This window comes from Grus americana, chromosome 2 (genome assembly GCF_028858705.1).
Source record: "Grus americana isolate bGruAme1 chromosome 2, bGruAme1.mat, whole genome shotgun sequence".
Lineage (NCBI taxonomy): Eukaryota > Metazoa > Chordata > Aves > Gruiformes > Gruidae > Grus > Grus americana.
In genome coordinates, this window is record NC_072853.1 from 120,671,207 (window position 1) to 120,691,941 (window position 20,735).

Below are 20,735 nucleotides of genomic sequence, written 5' to 3' on the forward strand. Positions count from 1 at the left end.
TTAATGTTTTTCTTGTCTTGAGTTAAAACATCATCTTGCTCAAGCATCAGGCTTGATTTAGATTTTTGTCTTCCTGCAGATAATGTTAAGGTTTAAGAAATGGTATAATCCTCAGCGTAGTTGTTCTTGCTTCATATCAAAAGAGTGAAGTATAGGTACTCTCCTATCTTTTTGAAGATATAAATTGTTCTTCATACAGTGGTGACTTTAAATGCATTAATATTGTACTTGATATTAGAAAGTTACTGAAATAACCAAAAACAGTTTGGCTCACGCATTTTCTAGGGCTACATAGAAATTAACTAAACATGGGGACAAATCCACCCCATCTTTCTGGTTCTTCACATCAGGGTTAAGGTAGCTGTATTGACATACTTGCACATCTGTACATGTTTTCTATGGAATCATAGAATCATAGAATGGTTTGGGTTGGAAGGAACCTTAAAGATCATCTAGTTCCAACCCCCTGCTGCGGGCAGGGACACCCTCTGCCAGACCACGTTGCCCAAAGCCCCATCCAACCTGGTCTTAAACACCTCCATGGATGGGGCATCCACAACCTCTCTGGGCAACCTGTTCCAGTGCCTCACCACTCTAACAGTAAAGAATTTCTTTCTAACATCTAATCTAAATCGACCCTCCTTCAGCTTAAACCCATTACCCCTTCCCCTTGGAAGTCCAAGTAGTTTATACTTTTTAGACTTAAGTAACCTATGGACAGGTAAAATAAACTTTCACGAGCATCACTTAGACTACATATAAATCTGATTATGGAATGTTATCTTAGATCTTGAAAGTTGATTTTATTGCATTACTTCTGTGGTTTTGCCATAAGCTGACTAAAACCTGGTTGCTGAAATCTTCTGTAAAGACATCTTGAAAAGATCAACCATTACTCTTGAGTAGTACTAATTAATTTTTTTTTAATTAAAAATCTCTTCAGGACCATCTGATTCTGATAATTTCACTCACAGTCTGAGAGGTGTAATTCCACGGAGCTTTGAATACTTATTTTTTCTAATTGAACGTGAAAAAGAAAAGGTACATTTATTTCATACTTTTATTGCGGTGAAAGCAATGTCTCGCGTTAAAGATTAGCAAAGGCTGTTTGGTAAGCCAGTTATGTAGCATCTTGCCATCTTGCTTCAAATTTATTAATAAGAAACTCTTGCATCTTGTACTCTACCAAATTATAGTACACTTTCTTCAGACACAAGTGTGTTTATATTTTGAGTCTAAAAATGCATTTAGGTTTCTAGATGTTGGTTGTCATCTGGGCATCAGAAATGTATAGTATGCAAAATATATATGCAAACCAGTAGATGTAGGTATGTGTAAAAAGAGACTCCCTGCCATACAATGCCAGACTTAATAAAATCAATCTGTTTATAGTGTAAATTACTGTGTTTTTCAGGCTGGCAGTGCAAAGAGTTTTCTCTGCAAATGCTCATTTATTGAAATCTACAATGAACAGATATTTGACTTGCTAGATTCTGCTTCAGCTGGACTCTTTCTCAGAGAACACATCAAGAAGGGAGTCTTTGTTGATGGTGCTGTTGAACAGGTGTTGTCGTCTGCTGCTGAAGCATACCAGGTATTTTTTGTCACTTTGTAATGTTTGAACTATTTATCTGGATGCTTATTTGGTAAATGTTCCTCTTTGATTAAAGCACATATTTTTTGCACAGTGTCTCTGACACCCTCTTCCCCTATCTCCATCCTCCAAAAAACAGTGTAAAAAGCTGTTTCTAGGTCATGCTTCCTGACTATCCCATACGTGTAAGAAACCATGCAGTTCTGGAGTTTGGAATATATAAATTGCAATTACAGTAATCTTTCCTTAATGCTTGCCCTACACATCTCTGAAATAGCAACACAAAACTACATCTCCTACTAATTACGTAGTGTGTGTGTGTTCCACAAATGGTCAGGTTTATTTCTCCATGAATGAGACACATACACATAGTACTTCTGTGACTTTAAATATTTTTTCTTGTGTACTGCTAACATACACCAATACTGGATATGTTATGCTTTCAAATAGCAATGGCACTCTTGAAGGATAAAAAGTGAATATCATAATTAGTGTTTTTATTAAGTTGACTGTAGCTACTTTTTTCACTTTTAAAATAAAAAAGTAAAAAAGTCCTTGTTCTTGAGATTTTTGAAAGCTGTTGCACTGAAATGTCTTATGTCACCTGTATGTAAATACTGGGTACAGTCTGGGATGCTTGATATTACTTGATGTCTTTTTTCATGCTTAGGTATTAACTATGGGCTGGAGAAACCGTCGTGTAGCATCGACCTCAATGAACAGAGAATCCTCAAGATCACATGCAGTTTTCACTATCACAGTGGAATCCATGGAGAAAAACAATGAGATTGTTAACATTCGGTCTTCTTTGCTCAACCTGGTAGACTTGGCAGGATCTGAGAGACAGAAAGACACCCATACAGAAGGACTGAGGTTAAAGGTTCGTTCTGTAATATGTGTCATCTTCCTCGTTCCAAATGTACTGCCCTGCTCCATTCACCATCTGTTCACATTTGTTCTCTTCTTTGTTTTAGGAAGCAGGTAACATAAATCGATCACTAAGTTGCCTGGGCCAAGTAATCACAGCACTTGTTGATGTGGGTAATGGAAAACAGAGACACATTTGTTACCGGGATTCCAAGCTCACTTTTTTGTTACGGGTAATATATATCCTCTGGATTTTATATGCTATTTGGAGGGAAAAAAAAAAATCTGTGTTTGGATTGGTTTTTTTTACTCTGAAAAGCTGAACTTGGGTACATTTTTAATGTGTTTCAATATTGGGCAGGTGGAAGAAAGCTTGAAAAATATCTTTTTACCTAAACAGACTTCCAGTTGATTTATTGCTGTTAACTGAAGACAAAAAAATTATTTATGCTCCTTTTATATATTGCAAGTCTTAAAGAGAAAGAAGCACATGTTTTCATCCCTATAACTTGGGAAATACTGTGTATCACGATGTAATATTTAGAGATGTATTGAAACGTTTGACAGGATTTCCAGAATTAGTGTATGTGTGCTAAGTGTTGGTATGATGTTAAGAATTAGATAAATTTATAGTTTCCTACCTGAGAGCTTATGGGCACTTTTCAAGATGAACAGAAAACAGACAGAAGCACTCAAAGATTTGTTGGATGCCAGCACTCACCAAAATTCTGTGAACAATAATGAATAATATCTAGAGTATATTTTTGTATTATAATATAGTATTTGTGTTACAACACAGTATTGTGATAAAAAATTTCTCAATCCCTGTTCCATGTATATCTTAGAATCGTGAACCTCTAAAGAATTATGTTCTTCTAATGCAACACAAAATACATAGAAATTGAAAGAGAATTGCAACTGTATGAGCTGTTACTTTCTTAACTGGCTATATTTATGTTCAGGTAGTTGTACTGCAAACGAGTCCACAAACATGACCTTCTTTACATGACAGAGAATGCCTTTGAGGCTTGTGGGCTGTATTGTAGTACTAGGCTTTTAGAGTCTTAGGTATAACTGCTGCCTTCTCCAGAGATTGAGAGCTACTTGTCGAACAGCACAGAGATATTTGAAGACATGCATGTAAAAGGGAGAGGTTCTTTTTATATCCTTGGTCAAGAATCTATTGCTTTGTGATTTTGTTTGTTTGGCAGTTGCCACCAGAAGATAGGTTGGAACAATCAGCAGGCTAGATGATGTTCAAAATAGTGCAGATACCAATCTGCTAATGACTAAGACTGAAGTGAAATATCTACTTTATTCCCTGATTTTTTTTTTCTCTCCCTGCTGTTCAAGTGTAACAAATATCTCAAATTGTTGATGAGCAATAAAGAATGAGGGTTTTGAAAACACAGATAAAGCCTTTATTTACAGTCACATCCTTTATAGCCATGTTTGAAATAAAATTTCAGAAACTTAAGTAGCATGGAGATTTGTTAAATAAAGTCCCTTCTACAGTTTGTTCAAAGTGATGCACAGTAGCTCTTAGATGATGGCTTCCTGCTGTAGCCAAAAACATGCAAATAAAGCTAACTTCTTTGTTTTTAAATAGGATTCCCTTGGTGGTAATGCAAAAACATGCATAATAGCAAATGTTCATCCAGGATCCAGGTGTTTTGGTGAAACACTGTCCACCCTTAATTTTGCTCAGCGAGCAAAGTTGATTAAAAACAAGGTAAGAGAGTTATTCAATGTCTTTATTATTGCAAGAAACAATTTCTTGTCCCTTAAACTGCACGTCTGCAAACAGGACAGCTTCATTGAAATACTGTCATGCTCTCACTAATTTAAATTACTATAATTTATTTTGAAATCCTGAACTTGCTTTCCTAAATGTTTGAGAAATTATTTTTGAAAAGGACTAGTTTGCTTTTGATTATTAATAGAGTACAACAGCTGGAGAGTAGGTAATGGCTGATAATAGTGTGTGTTCATTGCTTGTCCTCTGAGCATGTAATTGGAAAAAATAAGTAAATCTGTACTAAAAATAAAATTGTCATTAAAAAAATAAATTCAATAGTATTTGAGTGCATCTAGTTTTTATGTATGATAATTCCCAAAACATAATTTCTCATGAGTGGGTTTTGAAAGTAGAGTGGGTTTTGAAGGTATGTTGGCATCTGGCTGGGAACTATTGCCTTTGATGTATACTGCGTATCTTTGGTCAAAAAGTTCCAGAGAAAATTCTGCAGAAAGCATAAATTTTTTTAACCAATATTTTTAGCTAAAGTGCAATTTAGTGGTTTCTCAGTAAATTGAGCATTGCTTCTCCCATGAGTTATTTCTTTCCTAAGATGGAAAACTTCTCGGTAGTTTTGTTGTCTTGCAGTCTTTGACTCTTCTTTTATCCTATAAAATACAAGATTTTTTTATTTGCACTTCTGTCTAATTTTCTCTTAACATATTTATGAAAGGCTGTGGTAAATGAAGACACACAAGGAAATGTGAGCCAACTGCAAGCTGAAGTCAAGAAGTTGAAAGAGCAGCTTGCTCAACTTACTTCAGTGCCGTCTGTGTGTGATATTTCTGTATCACAAGGTAAGTGTTGGGGGTGAGGGGACAGAGAGCTTGCTACTTTTTTAGCCTAGTGTGTTGGAGCCTTATGTAATCCATTAAGTTTTGGTAGGGGCTGATCTACAGAGGTTGTATTTGTCTTAGGGATCTTATTGCCTGTATTTGCATCTAATATCTTGCAGAAATCGTTAATGTGATTTTATTTTCTTCCTCTCATAAGTTTATGTACAGGGCTATGTTTCTATTAAAGAATACCTAGAATACTCTTCCAGTTCGTAAGAGGTATGCTGCCTAATCCTTTAAGTAACCCAAAGTTTACATGTGATTGCTCATACGTTCATGTTTGAGGGAGGGCAGTAAGGTGTTGATAATGCCCATTGAATCAGCATTGTTTTAAGCTCAGGACTAGATTATTTTTTTCCCTTCCTTTTCCCCTTTTGTCCTTTCAGGAAGATCCTAAGAAGGTTGTTTACTTTTCAATAAAAGATCAGTTTCGATGTAAGATGGTAATGGGGTTTTTATCAATATGTAGTTTTTTCTACCAGTAGCTCTTCAGTAGACCACTGTAGCGGCAATATAGATCCCAGCATAGCTTTCTACTATGTATACTTATCGCTGAAATACGCTATCTTAAAATGTTTGATTACAAGGTAGTAAATTTGGTCTTGTAACTCTTACTGTGATCCTGAGTCAACCCTTTCCTGACCTTGCCATGAAATAGAAGATACAACAATAGAAGTTACTACAGAATTTAGAAAGACTCATCTAGTATAAAGGATCTATGGTTGAGTTTTCCTAAGGAAAAAGTACTTCTCTGAGCATACACATTTAACCAGTGAAACAAGGCAGTGATTATGTGGGACACTGAATCACTGTCTGTGAATACACAAATATTAAGAGGGCTGCAACACATTAGACTTGTGATAGAGTTCTCAGGGAAAGCAAATGATGATGCTTAAGCACTGAAGAGAGGTTTTATGCAGAACCTAATGTGTTAGAGCTGTGTTTAGTCTATGCAGTTAAATCTCGTTTGTAATGTTTGATCACACAAATATGAAACCTGCTTACTAGCTACTTTAAAACCATGATGGCATTTTTAAATATATTAAATTACAGTAGGGTAGTTGTTATGCACCTGGATACTATGGCATTTCGTATTCTATAAATAAGTAATCTTGCCTGCATGAGGATATTCAGGAAAGCTATTTTGAATTCATTTCTGAAGAGGATTAGTTAAGCCCTCCCTTTTAATCCCTTGTGTGGACATTTTCCTTCCAGATTAAATCACTAATTGTCCAGTTAATTCATGCTTATTTTCCTGAATTTCCTTCTCATAAACCAGTTAGTCCACTTTTAATATGTACAAACTGTAATAATAATGCCAATAATGGCTTAGTGTTATCAAATAAATTTCAGAGGGGTTTTGCATTTTACAGATATACTCAAGTGAGCAAACTGATTCTCTTATTTTAATAAAAGTTCATCGTAAAGCTGTTTAATGCTTGAACAACTTTGTTAATTATACAATTATGTATATTGACTCTGTTTTTTATCAGTACTTGCAGGTGACTAAGAATTACAGTCTAAATGTCTTTGCTCTGGGTATGGCACATGATCTTAGAGGAATTATATTGTTTGAAGAATTTATTTAAATTTTCTTTACGCAACTGTCATGTTATATATTTAGGAAAACCTGGTTAACCTACACTTTAATAAATACGGCATTTGTTTCTTTGACTTACCGTACAGGTGCTGTTGAAAAAGGGAAGAACAACATAAATTACATGAATAACTTTCTTGAAGCGATGTTGTTCTGGGAGAAATCAGAAGTTGAAAAGAAGGTAAAAAAGCACTAGTATTTCTAAGTGTATTTTGTGTACGATCTGATGAGACCATATGGAAACTGACTCTCTTCATAATTTTTCTTTGTTTTTGAATAGAAATAGTCTGTCCAAAGACGATAAGGTTTGGTAATAAGGGAAGTCAAATGACATTTGAGATAGAATCTTTCAAATCCAGAGAAGCCATAGGATAACTTTCATAGTATGTTTAGTTTTAGGGGGTGGGTTTTTTATTTGGATTTTCTAATAAATAATTTGAACAGAAAAACAAACTTCTGTTTTACTTAAAATTAAGTGCACCTTTGAGTGTTTGGATCAACAGTGTGTTTTTTGACAAAAACTTCCCAGTCATCCCCATTTTATACCATGGCACAGTGCTGAATCATCCAAAATGGATTTTTTTGGAAGAAAATTAACTGAAACAGGCACTGTAGGGGTGCATCTGATGTGCTTAACTGATCCTGTAGACTAAATATTCATACTGGAGCTTCTAAGTAAAGTTTTTGCAATATAATGTGTAATTTGTCATTTTGGTATGAGCTGTTGCTCTCTACAGAACTGCTCCAAATGAATGATAGTCTGTGTATTCACAAAATTACTGTTAATTGAGTTTTGCATGATTTGTGTATGTGATATGTGCACCTTAAAAATCCATCTAGTATGACTATCACTTTTCCACCAATCTGTATGTTTTTTTTCTAAGAATTTATTAGAAAAAATTGCTCAACTAGAAGATCTGTGTGCCAAGAAGGAGAAATTTATTCAATCCAATAAAATGATAGTTAAATTCCGTGAAGACCATATTGTTCGCTTGGAGAGATTACATAAAGAGGCTGGTGGAAGTTTATTGCCAAAAGAGCAAGACGATCTCCTCAGTGAATTGAGGGAGGAATTGCAGACACTCAGAGAACAGGTAAGTCTTTAGTTTTTCCTTTCTAGAACAATTTTATTTTGTGAGAATAGCTCATTTGATAGAGTTCTGTGATGGGTGGATACAGGCTTTCTGGAAAGACAGACAGGAAAAAAGTGGATGGATGGTGGGTCCCTTTATAGAAGCATCTCAAACGCATGGAGTTTCCCTACGGAAGGGGCAATGGGTGGGTTTAGAGCTTGTGAGTTTATAAGAGGAGAGGCTAGCAAGGGTGATGTCATGGTGGGAGCTTGCTACTGGCCACCCAGTCTGGGTTAGGTAGAGGACTAAGTCTCCATTAAGCAACTCAAGGAAGTCTCCAAATAACAAATCCTCATTCTTGTGGGAGACTTTAACCTCCATGACATCTCTTGAAAGGGAAAGACAGCAGGATGCAAGTAATACAGCAGGTTTCTGAAGGATAACAACACAGATGCTAGATGGGCCAATGGGGGTGATGCGTCCTGGAGCTGCTTGAGGAAGGCAAGTAGCAAAGTACGTACCTAAGGCTTCAGGAGAGGAGGCTTCGGGTTATTCAGGTATCTGATAGGTGTGCTATCATTTGTGAGGCAGTTTTGAAGAACAAAGGAGCTCAAGAAAGAAGGCAGATCTTTAAAAACAATTTTCTCCAAGCACAAGTAGGAAAAAGGAGTAGATGTATTAGAAGACCAGCTTGAATCTGTAGCTCAACTGAGCTCCAAAGTGAAGGGGGAAAAGTACCTAAGTCAGGACAGTCATTAAAGAACTATAGAAACATTACTATGGCACGCAGGGACAGTGTTAACAAAGCCAAAGCTCAAAGTTGAAACTGAAAAGGGATGTCAAGAGCAGCAAGAAAAGCTTCCACTGCTTTATTACCAGTAAAAGAATAAACACATCAAATGTAAACCCACTGTCTTTTTTGAGAGCAGATTCCAAGGGGAGTAGGAAAACTAACAAAAAAAAAAAGGGAAGGGACAGTTAACTGCTGTAGGGAATACCTTTTTTCCTCTTCTATTACAATTTAATGCTTATTAAAGGTAGTAGAGCAGTAGCTAGTTATGTATAGCATTGTCTGGAAAATAAAAACTGTTGAATAAAATACTGCTTATCACAGATGGAACAACACCCACGAATTGCAAAGTATGCCATGGAGAACCATAACCTCAGAGAGGAGAATAAAAGACTTCGTTCTTTACAGTCAGTTAAAAAGGCCCAAGAAATTGATGCTCAGACCATCGCAGAACTAGAAAAAGCGTTTTTGGAAGCTTCAGCCACAGAGAAAAATAGTGGAGGTAAAAATATGCTAATGTTCTTCAGCTAAATAAGCTTCCTGTAGTTCTGTTGTGTGCAGCAGAGTGAAAATGTTGTCTGTCTTGATGTATTTTTTCCACCTTCAAAGTGATACCTGAAGACTGTTAAAACAGATTTACTTCATTTTATTCACGTTGGCCTTCAAGCAAACACAGCAATAGGGAATTTGGATTCTTGTGCATCTTGTGAACACTGTCCATAATCCACAATTTTGCTGTCCTTAGTTGTCATGAAGACTGCAGTAATAGTAATTCTACTAGTTTTCATGTAGACTCTTGCTAATACCCATGTGCTTCAATCTCAGTTGCTACTATGCTGTTCAAAAGCCTACGAATGCTTTCATTTTAGTAAAACTTACAGTATTTGAGCTGCTCTGTGATTTCAGAGGGTATATGTTTGTTCTTTAGGTCATCATTTATATTCTACCACCATATCAGTGGAAGGCAACTCACTGGCATCTGTTGAAAGGCTGAAAGCACGCCTGCTACAGACTCAAAGTGAACTGGCAAGTTCAAAACAAGAATATGAAGAATTCAAAGAGCTAACCAAGTGAGATAAAACAATATAGAAATGTCTTTAAATAATTACTTATAATGGTTTTTAAAAGTTAGTCTCAGATCCTGAATATACAGTCTAAGTATGTTCTTTGCATGTAAGAGAGGGCCAGGTTAAGAAAAATGGCATGCACACAGAATATGTTCCTGTTGAACTTGGTTACTCCTAGACTAGGAAACAATCACGATGCAATCTGAAGGCATGTTTGCACTGTTGCAAATTTCTTTGTCTTTCCAAAAGCTTTTCTTTACGCTAAGATGCAAAAGAATGCTTCACAACATGCAGGAGATGCACATACCCAGAAATTCAGATAGTCGCCTGCTTAATGGGACAGGGAGAGTTTGGCTTAGTTTCCGTCTTGAGCAAGTATTTTTCAGTAACTGAAGTATTACAGATGGAAGCAGTGACAGGAACTAAGAGCTGATCAGTTTTGGGGGTTTTGGTTTTAGTGCAACGGTAGTTTTTAATATAACCTCTTTAAGATTGCAAGTTTGAGTCACCATAAATGTAGAATCCAAGCACCCCAGAAAATTTTGGCTAACCTGTTGGTTAATTTTTTGTCTCCACCTCAAAGATTTTTAAGAAGGCAATAGTACTGCTATCCTGGAACTTGTTATTCGAACAAAGATTTAATTCAAACTAGAGCAAAGACATGGTGTAAATAGTTCGTTCATGTCCATTTGCTTTGGCATCTAAACATGGGATAAGGGTCTACTTTGTCCTTACTAATCTAGTAAAGAATTTACTTCTATTGTTCTCCTTGAGGGCAGCATAAGGTAATGCAAAAGGCCCAAGTAATACCTTCAGAGTGTGTGTGTGTGTATATATGCAAATGAATAATACGTGGCTCAACCTGATCAACCTCATTTCTGAAAACTTCAGGTCCTGTTACTGGAGATACAAAAAAAAAAAAAAAAAAAAAATATTGCATTACCAGCAAACATAATGTAAACCCGGAAGGCAAAGGGGACCTGATTTTTTTTTTATTATATTTATTTTTAGCTTGTACCTGACATTGCTTTTTATTGTTTTCAGTGAATCTAGACTGTAATTCTGCAAGCATTGGGCACAAGATAGTTCCATTTTTGCCTTCCCACTTTTTTGGGTTTTTTGCAAAGTAGCTTTGTAATGCCCTTTTTGCTCATTCAGGCAATTGTACAAACCTATATTTTTATTCTTGGATTTCTGTGTAGCAAATCCTATGAACTTTATGAATTGTAATGTTACAATATACTGAGTTCATCAATTCAGCAATCCATCTATTGTCCTGTATCATTAGTTACAATGATTTATTTATATCTGCATGTATTAATTACTTAATTTTCCTGCCCATTCCATGTGTTCCTATTTCATGTATTCCATGTTTTGTGCATATTTTGCTTTTCTGATAGTGTGTAGGCATTTTTATTATCAATTACTGACACTTTCTTAGTGCAGTTCAGTCAAACAGAAGTGTGCCTTTGAGACTCTGGATTCATCTCTGGATTTTACTAAATTTTAAACTTGTTTCCAGTTTAAGAGTAACAGGATGCTTAATTTTACATGCAAGTGTAACTGAATAAGTAGAGTAAGATTTAAGAGTTTCACAAAATCAATGTATACTAGTTTTTCTGTTGTCCAATAACAGTCAGACCTAAAGTTCTACTCTGTTCTGTAAGTTTTGTTGCAGACGCTAAATTCATGAGGGAAAGCGATAGCATTAAACTACCAAAAGATGAAATAGTATATTTCCTTTTGTCTGTAGACTTTGACCGTACAATTATATCAGTAAGGCCAAATATCACAGTAACAGCATGTAGCTCTGCAAAATACCTAATGAAAATTATTCCTAAATTTCTGCTCAACTGTTGGATTTCAGTTAAAGTACTCTTAGAGGGCAAAATAATTTTAACAGAGCAGCACTTTAAAAAAAAAAAAACAATCTTTAAAGGATTTTCTTTAGTCCTGGCAAGCAACAGTTCAGACTTCTCATATAACTGGATAACATTTTTACAGCTTAAAACCATATTGGTATGGGTGATACCACTTTCTCATAAAAGGAATTGCAGAGCGCTCAGCTTATTTCTGACCGTGTAATGGATTTTTTCTGACACGTTTAGTTATCCATCTGCTTTCTTCATTATGCAAGCACAAATAAGCTTCTTAAGTTTTTAATACCTTTTTTTTCCTTTTAATACATCATGGTGGCTTCTCAAAATAATGTATTTCAATGCTTGTGCAAGAGTGCAGCTTCAGTTTACTCATTGGCAATACTGCAGTTTATTCTTACTGATAGAGGGCATACTGATGGACTGGTTTTGACAGTAGTAAAATACTTCCTAAACAGGAAAAAGCATATGGAACTGGAATCAGAGCTTCAGTCCCTTCAGAAAGCAAACCAACATCTCGAAAACATTCTGGAAGCAACCAAAGCACACAAGCGCCGAGAAGTCTCTCAGTTACATAAGCTACACAGAGAAACTCTGACGGTATGAGAATAAGTTTATTTAAAACCACACATACTTACTCCTGAGGTGTGTGAGAACATAGTTTCATTTGTATGATCCCTTAACCTAACTAGTGTTCTGGCATGTAATCCATATGTGATAAAGCAGATACGCTGCTTTTTTGTTCTGAAATATTTACTGAATGACTGCTGCTGCAATCAGATGACAAATGTGAAAAAGTGTAGTGGTTTAGAACTAACAACTTTGAGCATTTTATTTCATTATTCTGGTTATAGAGCTATGAAATACAATACCAGACAAAGTATTAATTCCATTTTACAGTTAAATAAAGATTGCTTTGTAATCTTTATAACAGAATATAACCACTCCAACAAAGGCTTACCAGCTAAGGTCTCGCCTCGTGCCGCGAATAAGCCCAGAAATCTTAGATTATCGTTCTGAAGATTTTCAGTGTTCCAAAGAGATAATGGATGACATTTTGAAGGAGCCCATTCCCCCACAGATGAATGAACAAGCATATGAGGCCATTGCTGAGGAGCTCAAAGTGGCACAGGTGAACGTTCTGAATAAAAACTGAAGTGTATGTGTAACTTTACTATAAAGCGGGTTTTGGCATGAAATGCTTCCGTCTCACCAAATATATTTTAATTTGCATGGGAAACTGAAGCTCTTGATGAATACTTAGGGATTCACTGAACAGTTCTCTAATTGTACATTGCTCTTAAGAGGATTTACAATGAAAAACCTTGAAAGGGATTTGAGGGTTGAATATCGTAAGTAGTTTAAGATATACAGGGCATTTAAACGTGTACTATTTTAACCTGATAACTTCTTTCTGAGGAATCTTCTTTATAAGTCTCTGGTGACAGCTACATTTAGAACAATACCCAAGCTTATTATATAATACTGCATGATTTAACAAAACCTGCCAAATATTGCTTGTCCGTCGTTACACCTTAGTTGTATCTTTCCTAAAGGGCAGGGAAGGTCTTTTGTCACATAGAAAAGTGCTGTGAAGTTATCTGAACCCTGGCACAACAGCCAAAACCCCTCTTTGATGCTTACCATAGTGCAGAGATCCTGTAAGGAATTTAGCTAGTATATATTTTGAATAACTTCTTTTTAAAGCCTTATATCTCCAAGATAAACATATGTCTGAAAACTAAAAGCGTTTATTGGATTCAGTCCTCGTATTCCCTGACGGATTTTCCTGTGTTCTGGCAGTTTACTTAGCAATAGGAGAAATCAGCTACTTAAGATACCAGTTTATTTTTGAATGTTCTGTTTTCTGTTGGTTCAGGTCATGAAAAAAAGAAAGTTGACATTTTTATATTTAATATGCACAGACTGCCATATGGAATGTGAGAATAACTGGAAGATGGGTGTTCTAATTTTGAGTGTCTGTTGTGTCACAGGAGCAACTGAGCGCAAAGCAGACAAAGCTGGATGAAGAGGAAAGCAAGAATATAAAACTCCAGCAGCATATTAATAAACTGGAGCATCATTCTGCACAAATACAGGAGGTGAGAGAACAATATAATACAGATATATATGACAAGGTCGTATCTACCATACTCATACTACTGTGTTGTCTAGTGAGATCTCCAGTGTTACTTGCGTTTTGACTTTTGAAAAATGTACATAGTTTCATAGTTCAGGGCTGTGCAGGAAGACAAGGACTTCACTTAACATAACACTGCAGGTTTGGGTTGTTTTTTTTTTTGTTTTGGTATTTTAGATGTTGTGATTCTGAGCCTGCTTGATCTTAAATACAAGCAAATAAACACTCAAGATGCCTGTGCTTGGTTTTGGCCAACTTCATGATTTCTGGAAAACAGCAATAGTCACAAGGAAATTTTAAACTTTGGAATGCTGAAAATACTACTTGCCTCAGTTGGAACTGAACTGAAACATCCTTACTCTATAAAATATTTACAAGTCTTCTTTAATTGCTAGGTTTGATTTAACATAGAAAAGGAAATAAGGCCTGTTTTCTTCCCAGATCAGTCTCATTTCTGATAGGTCTGTTCTGAAGTAGATCTCGGCTCCTAAGCTGTGGTTTGCTTTTAAGTGAACTTTTTAGATAAGGTAATGTTTTCAGTTATATCGATTTGGGTTTGGTTTTTTTTTTTTCTTGGACTTCCATGGATTTCAGATTCACCAAACATCAAATTTAAAGAAAAATGCATCTTGTATTTATAATCAGCTGATGAAATGCTCTAATACATTATTATTGTTACAGCTCTGTGACTTAGCCACTCCTATGTTTCTTTCCATTTACAAATTTTACTTCTCTTCTCAAGCTTCTTTCATCTGAAAGGAATAACTGGAGTAAAGAGCGCCAGGAGCTCCTTGAACAGATAAAATCACTAGAAAAGCAATTTCAAGACAGTCAAAGCAAGACTGATAGTAAGTCTATGTAGCACTGAAATTCCATATGAAATTCTGAGGTGTCTTAATGTTTTGAATCAACAATAGCATATGCTGAGTAACTATTTGGGTTTAAGATGTTAAAGTCATACTGGTTTGATTTTTTAAAATTTTTTTAAAAGAAAAAATCTCTAATACTTACAGAATAGTTTTTCTCTGTCTAGTCTTGGACCATATACAATATTGAAAATTGTTCTTTGTTCACTCTGAATGGGAAGAGAGTACATGATACAGTATTTTATAAAGAAAATATTAACTAAAAATAAAGGGAATATCCTCTATTGGTCTATGGAAATGCAGTGCTGGAATGTTTTGTTTTGCCTGTACTCTTCAGTTCTTAAAGTCAATGTTTCATTGACCTTTTCCATTTACAAATCCTTTTTGTGTGTGACCTTCAAGGTTAATTCCACTGAAAATGTATAAAATTTTGTGAGACTTTCCCAGGACGTTCTGTAGTGTTACATGTCCTGTATCTAGCACAGTTTTCTAAATAACATGTAAAAATATTTGTTTGGGTTTTGACAGTATTAAAAAGTGAAGTCTGTGACTTGCGCATTGTCCTGCAGTCTGCGGACAAGGAGCTGTCTGCTGTAAAATTGGAATATAGTGCCTTTAGGGAAAAGCAAGAGAAAGAAATGAGTCAGCTTTCTGGTAGACATATGGATGTACAGTTCCAGCTGGACAGCGTCAGGTATGTTGGCAATTTGGTAAAATGTCTTAACCTCCCTTCTGGATTTATCCAGTGATTTAGTTCTTTTCTGCATGTGAACTTGTGCTTTACATCTCTTATTTAAAGTTATTATTTTGCATTTATATCCTTTGCTTATTTTTTTCTCAAGTCTTTCCATGACTATTTCAGAGCCAAGAGGGGGAACATGGTGAAATTAGCCTCATTTTCTTTTATTTCTGCTTCCTTAATTTTGGTTTGCGATAGCATTTTCCCATTAAGTAGGATATACCTATAAACTTGTTGACCTCCAAAAGTTAAGTGGCTGAAGAGGTATAGTTTGTCTAGTTGTTTTGGTTTTCTTTTCCAATTTAGTCTTAAAATTGAAGTCATTTGAGTGATGCATTGTAAGACTGGGAACCTGGAATTGAAATTAAATGTTGTGGTTTCATTGATGCCTTCTGTGTTAACAGAAGTACTGACTTTTTGGAAGATATTCTTTCTGTAGGCTCTCCATTAATAACATGATTCATAACGCTTCTCTAGCAGATCTTCTACCCTTCTTTGCTTTTCACTCTTGTGAAAGATCAAATGAAATAAGTTTTCAAGGCAGTAACTTAGAGGTAAATAACCCAAACTTGCTCAGAATATAGAAGTATTTTACATGGAATAAATAACCCAGATAGCAACTAAGCAGATGACAACTCAGGATCGTTCTTGTAGAGTCTTTTGTCCAACAACTGGATTAAAAAATAATAATAAAAAGGGGGGAATTATCAAGACAGTGACTGAAATTTCCATAGAATTTTGTAAAAAATAAATTATTTCTAGGGATCAGTACTCTGCCTTCTCTGCCAATGCCACTTACATTTCCTGTGCCATTCACAAATTTGGGGTTTCAGAGTTTATAAAAAAAATTACCATTTATGTCAGTCACTTCTTTCTAAAATAACTACACTGTATATATTTATAGAATCATATCACAGAATGGTTTGGGTTGGAAGGGACTTTAAAGATCGTGTAGTTCCAACCCCCCTGCCATGGGCAGGGACACCCTCCGCTAGACCAGGTTGCCCGAAGCCCCATCCAACCTGGCCATGAACACTTCCAGGGATGGGGCATCCACAGCCTCTGTGGGCAACCTGTTCCAGTGCCTCACCACTCTAACAGTAAAGAATTTCTTCCTTATATCTAATCTATATCTACCCTCCTTCATCTTAAAACCATTGCCCCTTGTAAACAGTCCCTCTCCAGCCTTTCTTGTAGGCCTCCTTCAGGTACTGGAAGGCTGCTCTAAGGTCTCCCCAGAGCCACCTTTTCCCCAGGCTGAGCAACCCCAACTCTCTCAGCCTGTCCTCATAGGAGAGGTGCTCCAGCCCTCTGATCATCTTCATGGCCCTCCTCTGGACTCGCTCCAACAGCTCCATGTCTCTCCTGTACTGGGGCCCCCAGAGCTGGATGCAGTACTCCAGGTGGGGTCTCACTAGAGCGGAATAGAGGGGGACAACTGCCTCCCTCGACCTGCTGGTCGTGCTTCTTTTGATGCAGCCCAGGATACAGTTGGCTTTCTGGGCTGCGAGATTATGAAATACAAGTAATTGGAGTATTTTATAATGAAACAAACCCTTATCTTAATATTGTGGGTGGTTTTTTTATATAGGCTAGAACACGAAAAGATTCTTGAAGAAAAAGCAAGCCTGCAGGATGACTATGACAATTTGCAGGAAGTAGCGAAGTTTGAGACAGATCAGCTGAAGCAACAACTTGAAGACCAAAAACAAGAAGCAGAAGCAATGAAAACTGAGCTTTGTGTAAGAAAGTCAAGGCTTTTAAGGGACTTTATTATACAGTTACTCATATAGCCAGATTATTTAATTCCTGTTATTGTATCATTGATAATAGATTCCACAGTAATAATAAGTTTCCTGGTGATCTCATTTAGAAGATGTACCCAGAATTTTTTTAAAAAAATTACTGCAAGATTTTTGCAACCGCAGGCTACAAGAAATATCTGATAGCATGATGAAGTAGTAGGTATTTTGGCTGAAGAAATTGCTCTGGAAATGTTGAGGGAGATGGGTTAATTAGTAAAGGAATAAGAAACTGCTTTGGAAAAGAATCCTGACATTGAAATGCTGGTGACCTTTTATCTCAATGCTCGCTAAGACTAGCTTACTTATTCTGTCTTTACAAAGGAGTTTCTTAAAAATTTTCATAGTGGATGTGATCTTGTTAAAATAATCTATGTCTTTTTGTGGTGGATCACTGTCCTGCAATTTAGTTGATGCTGTCCTTGAAAGCCTGTCAGACTGCAGTGACTGCAAAACAGCAGTAAGGTTGCTCAAGGGCTTTTGCAAATGATTTTGCCTGCTTTTCTACAGTGTACACTGTGCCTGCTCAGCAAGTTTGCTAAAACTTTTCCTTTTTACTGTTTAAAGGAATACTGACAGACTGAAAATTATTATTTTAAGTTCCTTATAGTTTAATATCTTGAACTGCTGGTTAGAATTTGAAAAATCCCCCCAAATTAATCTACAGTTGAAAATTCTAATTTCTCCCTTTAAAGGCTTGGATACTGAGGAACATTATAGCTATGTGAAATTATTATCAATGGCAGGTGCAAAGAGCTGATTGCTTAATATGAATAGGTGTTTACTTTTGAACTTGTCCAGGACAAAGCTAAAGATATTTCTGTTTCCATTTAAGGTTTGGGGGGAGGGGTGTCAGTCATCTTAAGAGTTTGTTTAGATTTTTATTTTGGTTTAAATTATTCTGAAGACCTTATATTGTAACTTGTTATAACAACATATATTTTGATATCCTAGAACCTTTTGAAACTTCTGAAAACAGAAAAAGAACATAATGAAAAACTGACATTACAATTACAAGAAGACAAAGAAAACAATTCAAAGTAAGTTTTAATTAGTGGCAGAGTTTTATTTTCATCTGACTTCACTGGTTTTGTCCTACACTAGGTTTTTTTATTCAAATGGAGATATTGTTTGTAGAGGTGTTTTTCACCAGCTGGGTGGAGATAATTACATAATGGGCTTTTTATTTTATCCAACTTAGAACAACACTTCATTTGAATGTAGTCAATTAACGTGACAAATGTAACTTCATTACAAGTATAGTTCTTCATGTCAAAGATAAAGTTCCACTACTGGTAGCAGTGTATGGCTAGTAACTAAACTATTAGTCTTTTATAAAGCACTGAGAAGGTGATAGTTAAAGAACCCTTCAAAAAATTAAGTGCAGATAAGAATAAACTTATATGACTTGATTCTTGTTAAAGCTCTCTTATGTTCTGATTATATTTCTCACTAGAAATATGTTTTCTTCTCCAGGGAGCTCTTGAAAATACTTGAAAAAGCACAGGTGGAGAAACCATCCTCTGAAATGGTGACACACTGTGAGCAGCAGGTACAACAGCAGAACTGAATGTCTAAATCATGTGTTCATGGATTTCCTTGTGCATTAATAGCAATTTTATTGGTGAACTGGCTGTTCTATATGTTACCAGCAAAATTAAATTTAGAGTTTTCAAGTTTCAGATTGTTTTGTTAAGCTACTGTTTAATTTTTCTGGTAAGGTAAGCACCTTCCTTCCTTCCATTTTTTTCATGGCTTTGTGCTTTATAAAACATACTTCAAAAGTAATTAAGTCTTTTCTTCACAAATATTATTTCTTCTAGGAAACAAAACTGCGGAAATTGGAACAGGATCTGGCTGCTGCTGAAGAGATTATTGTTTCTTTGAAGAAGACAAATGATACAGATAAGGTTTGAGCCTATTTCTGTTACTTATACCCAGTTTTGTGGGTAACTGTGTTTTGTAGTAGAGTTGAATGCCCAGAGCCTTTTTATGATAGTAATTCTATGCTTCTAGGCAATCCTGGCTGTGTATCTAGGCAAAATAAATCCTACCTTTTACTGGCATGACATTTGTAGGGTAGTAGGAAACTGGTATGCATTCAGAGAAAACACAAGATAATTGAAGGTTAAACAAAAAAAAGAAATCAAGGTAAAGCTGTCAATTGGACAAAACATTCGATGCATAATTCCCCTGATGATTAATAGGGCCTTCCAGTCAGTGCTGTGTTGTCGTGGGGTAATAGAAAAGGTAAGAAGGGTGATGTAAGAATGTGACTGTGGGTATCTTTATTAATAAAATCAAAGCACTTTTACATGAAAAGATTGCTCCAGTGTTCTGAAAGCTTAAATAGCAAGTTCCCATTGTATAAGCATTTATGTTGTATTTAAAACAAGCATAAGAAATCACACAGTGTGTTTGCTATTCAGCATGATGCATTGATAATCTTGCTTTTTCCATGCTAAAATCAAAAATTTTACATGTATAAGGTCAAAAGAATCTGGTATTGTCAGTGCAGTAGTGTTTCTTGAATGTGCCTTTTTCCATTACGAACAAATGTAACCTTAAACTATAGTACTTCTATTCTCTTCCTATTAGAATCCCATAATAGCCTGAGACTAAATCAGAGGGCTAGTCTTCTAATGAGCACAGCAGGTTATTTAATTCTTTATGTAAGTGCTTAGAACAAAAGCCAATGATTTAACAACAAATTTCCTGGTACTCCTTTACGTGTGCATATTGAGGCCTCATTTTCAAATAGTTGGTTGAAATTTGGGATGGACAAATTAGACGCTAAAGAAAATCCAGTAATAAAATGTATATAAGATAGATATATATATACACACACACTGTATGAGGATTAACTTTTTTTATGTTGCAGGAAGTTGTAACTGACTTGATGAAACAGATCCAGGAGCTGAGGTCTTCAAATAATCATAAGAAAGAGTCCATAGATGGGCTGACAAGAGAGCTCGAGGATATAAATGTATGTTCTGTCATTTTGAAGGACATGGTATAGTTTTTCAGAAATGGAAGGCAATGACATGTCTTATCATGGGTCTCAAACAGCATAAGTCGCTGTAGCATTATAGAAGGAAACTTCTTTGTTTTGACATGTTGAAATCTTCTGAACATTTTATGCCTAAGGCTGTCTTGAAAACTGAACTCTTTCCATGTGGTGGGTAAAGAGCAATATCTCTAAAGGGACCTATTCACATCCTGTAAATACACTCAGCTGACAGTCACATTTAGATTTTCTGAGAAATTGGCAATTTAAGACCTCAATAATTGAAGCTGAATTGTAAATTCATTTTTGAGGGAGTGAATTTTTATGTTGTTGATATTACTATGTTGTACATCTGAAAACATAAAGAACTAAAACTATCTATTTGAATAACTATGAATAAATATGATGCATCTTTATTAAAATAGGTCTGGTTTGCAAACTGATAGAGCAACCCACAGAATGCTTTAGATAATGTGTATGTATGAGCTATGTATTCAAAAGGTCCTACAGACAAAATGTTGAGACAGATTTATACATATGGTTATCTGTTTTTTAATAATGGTTTTAGTGGTTAATATGTATTGTGGTGACTAATACATATTAAATTAATAATCTTTCCATTGTTTTGACAACTCATTTCTAGTTACATAATTTGTACAATTTAGCAAGTATGGTAAGTCAT

At 35.6% G+C, this 20,735-nt stretch overlaps 1 protein-coding gene across 1 annotated transcript in view; it reads left to right on the plus strand.

Moving 5' to 3' along the window:
- KIF15 (kinesin family member 15) overlaps positions 1-20,735 on the plus strand; it is a 37,503-nt gene that overhangs the window by 5,690 nt on the left and 11,078 nt on the right. The window contains exons 6-25 of the mRNA XM_054817023.1: positions 944-1,041; positions 1,415-1,594; positions 2,265-2,474; positions 2,569-2,694; positions 4,071-4,193; positions 4,933-5,056; positions 6,782-6,873; positions 7,577-7,786; positions 8,880-9,057; positions 9,484-9,625; positions 11,958-12,099; positions 12,434-12,631; positions 13,494-13,601; positions 14,382-14,487; positions 15,034-15,199; positions 16,836-16,986; positions 18,001-18,086; positions 18,523-18,598; positions 18,870-18,956; positions 19,928-20,032. Of these exons, the coding sequence (XP_054672998.1) occupies positions 944-1,041; positions 1,415-1,594; positions 2,265-2,474; positions 2,569-2,694; positions 4,071-4,193; positions 4,933-5,056; positions 6,782-6,873; positions 7,577-7,786; positions 8,880-9,057; positions 9,484-9,625; positions 11,958-12,099; positions 12,434-12,631; positions 13,494-13,601; positions 14,382-14,487; positions 15,034-15,199; positions 16,836-16,986; positions 18,001-18,086; positions 18,523-18,598; positions 18,870-18,956; positions 19,928-20,032 (2,708 nt within the window). The remainder of the gene's footprint in view (positions 1-943; positions 1,042-1,414; positions 1,595-2,264; positions 2,475-2,568; positions 2,695-4,070; positions 4,194-4,932; positions 5,057-6,781; positions 6,874-7,576; positions 7,787-8,879; positions 9,058-9,483; positions 9,626-11,957; positions 12,100-12,433; positions 12,632-13,493; positions 13,602-14,381; positions 14,488-15,033; positions 15,200-16,835; positions 16,987-18,000; positions 18,087-18,522; positions 18,599-18,869; positions 18,957-19,927; positions 20,033-20,735) is intronic.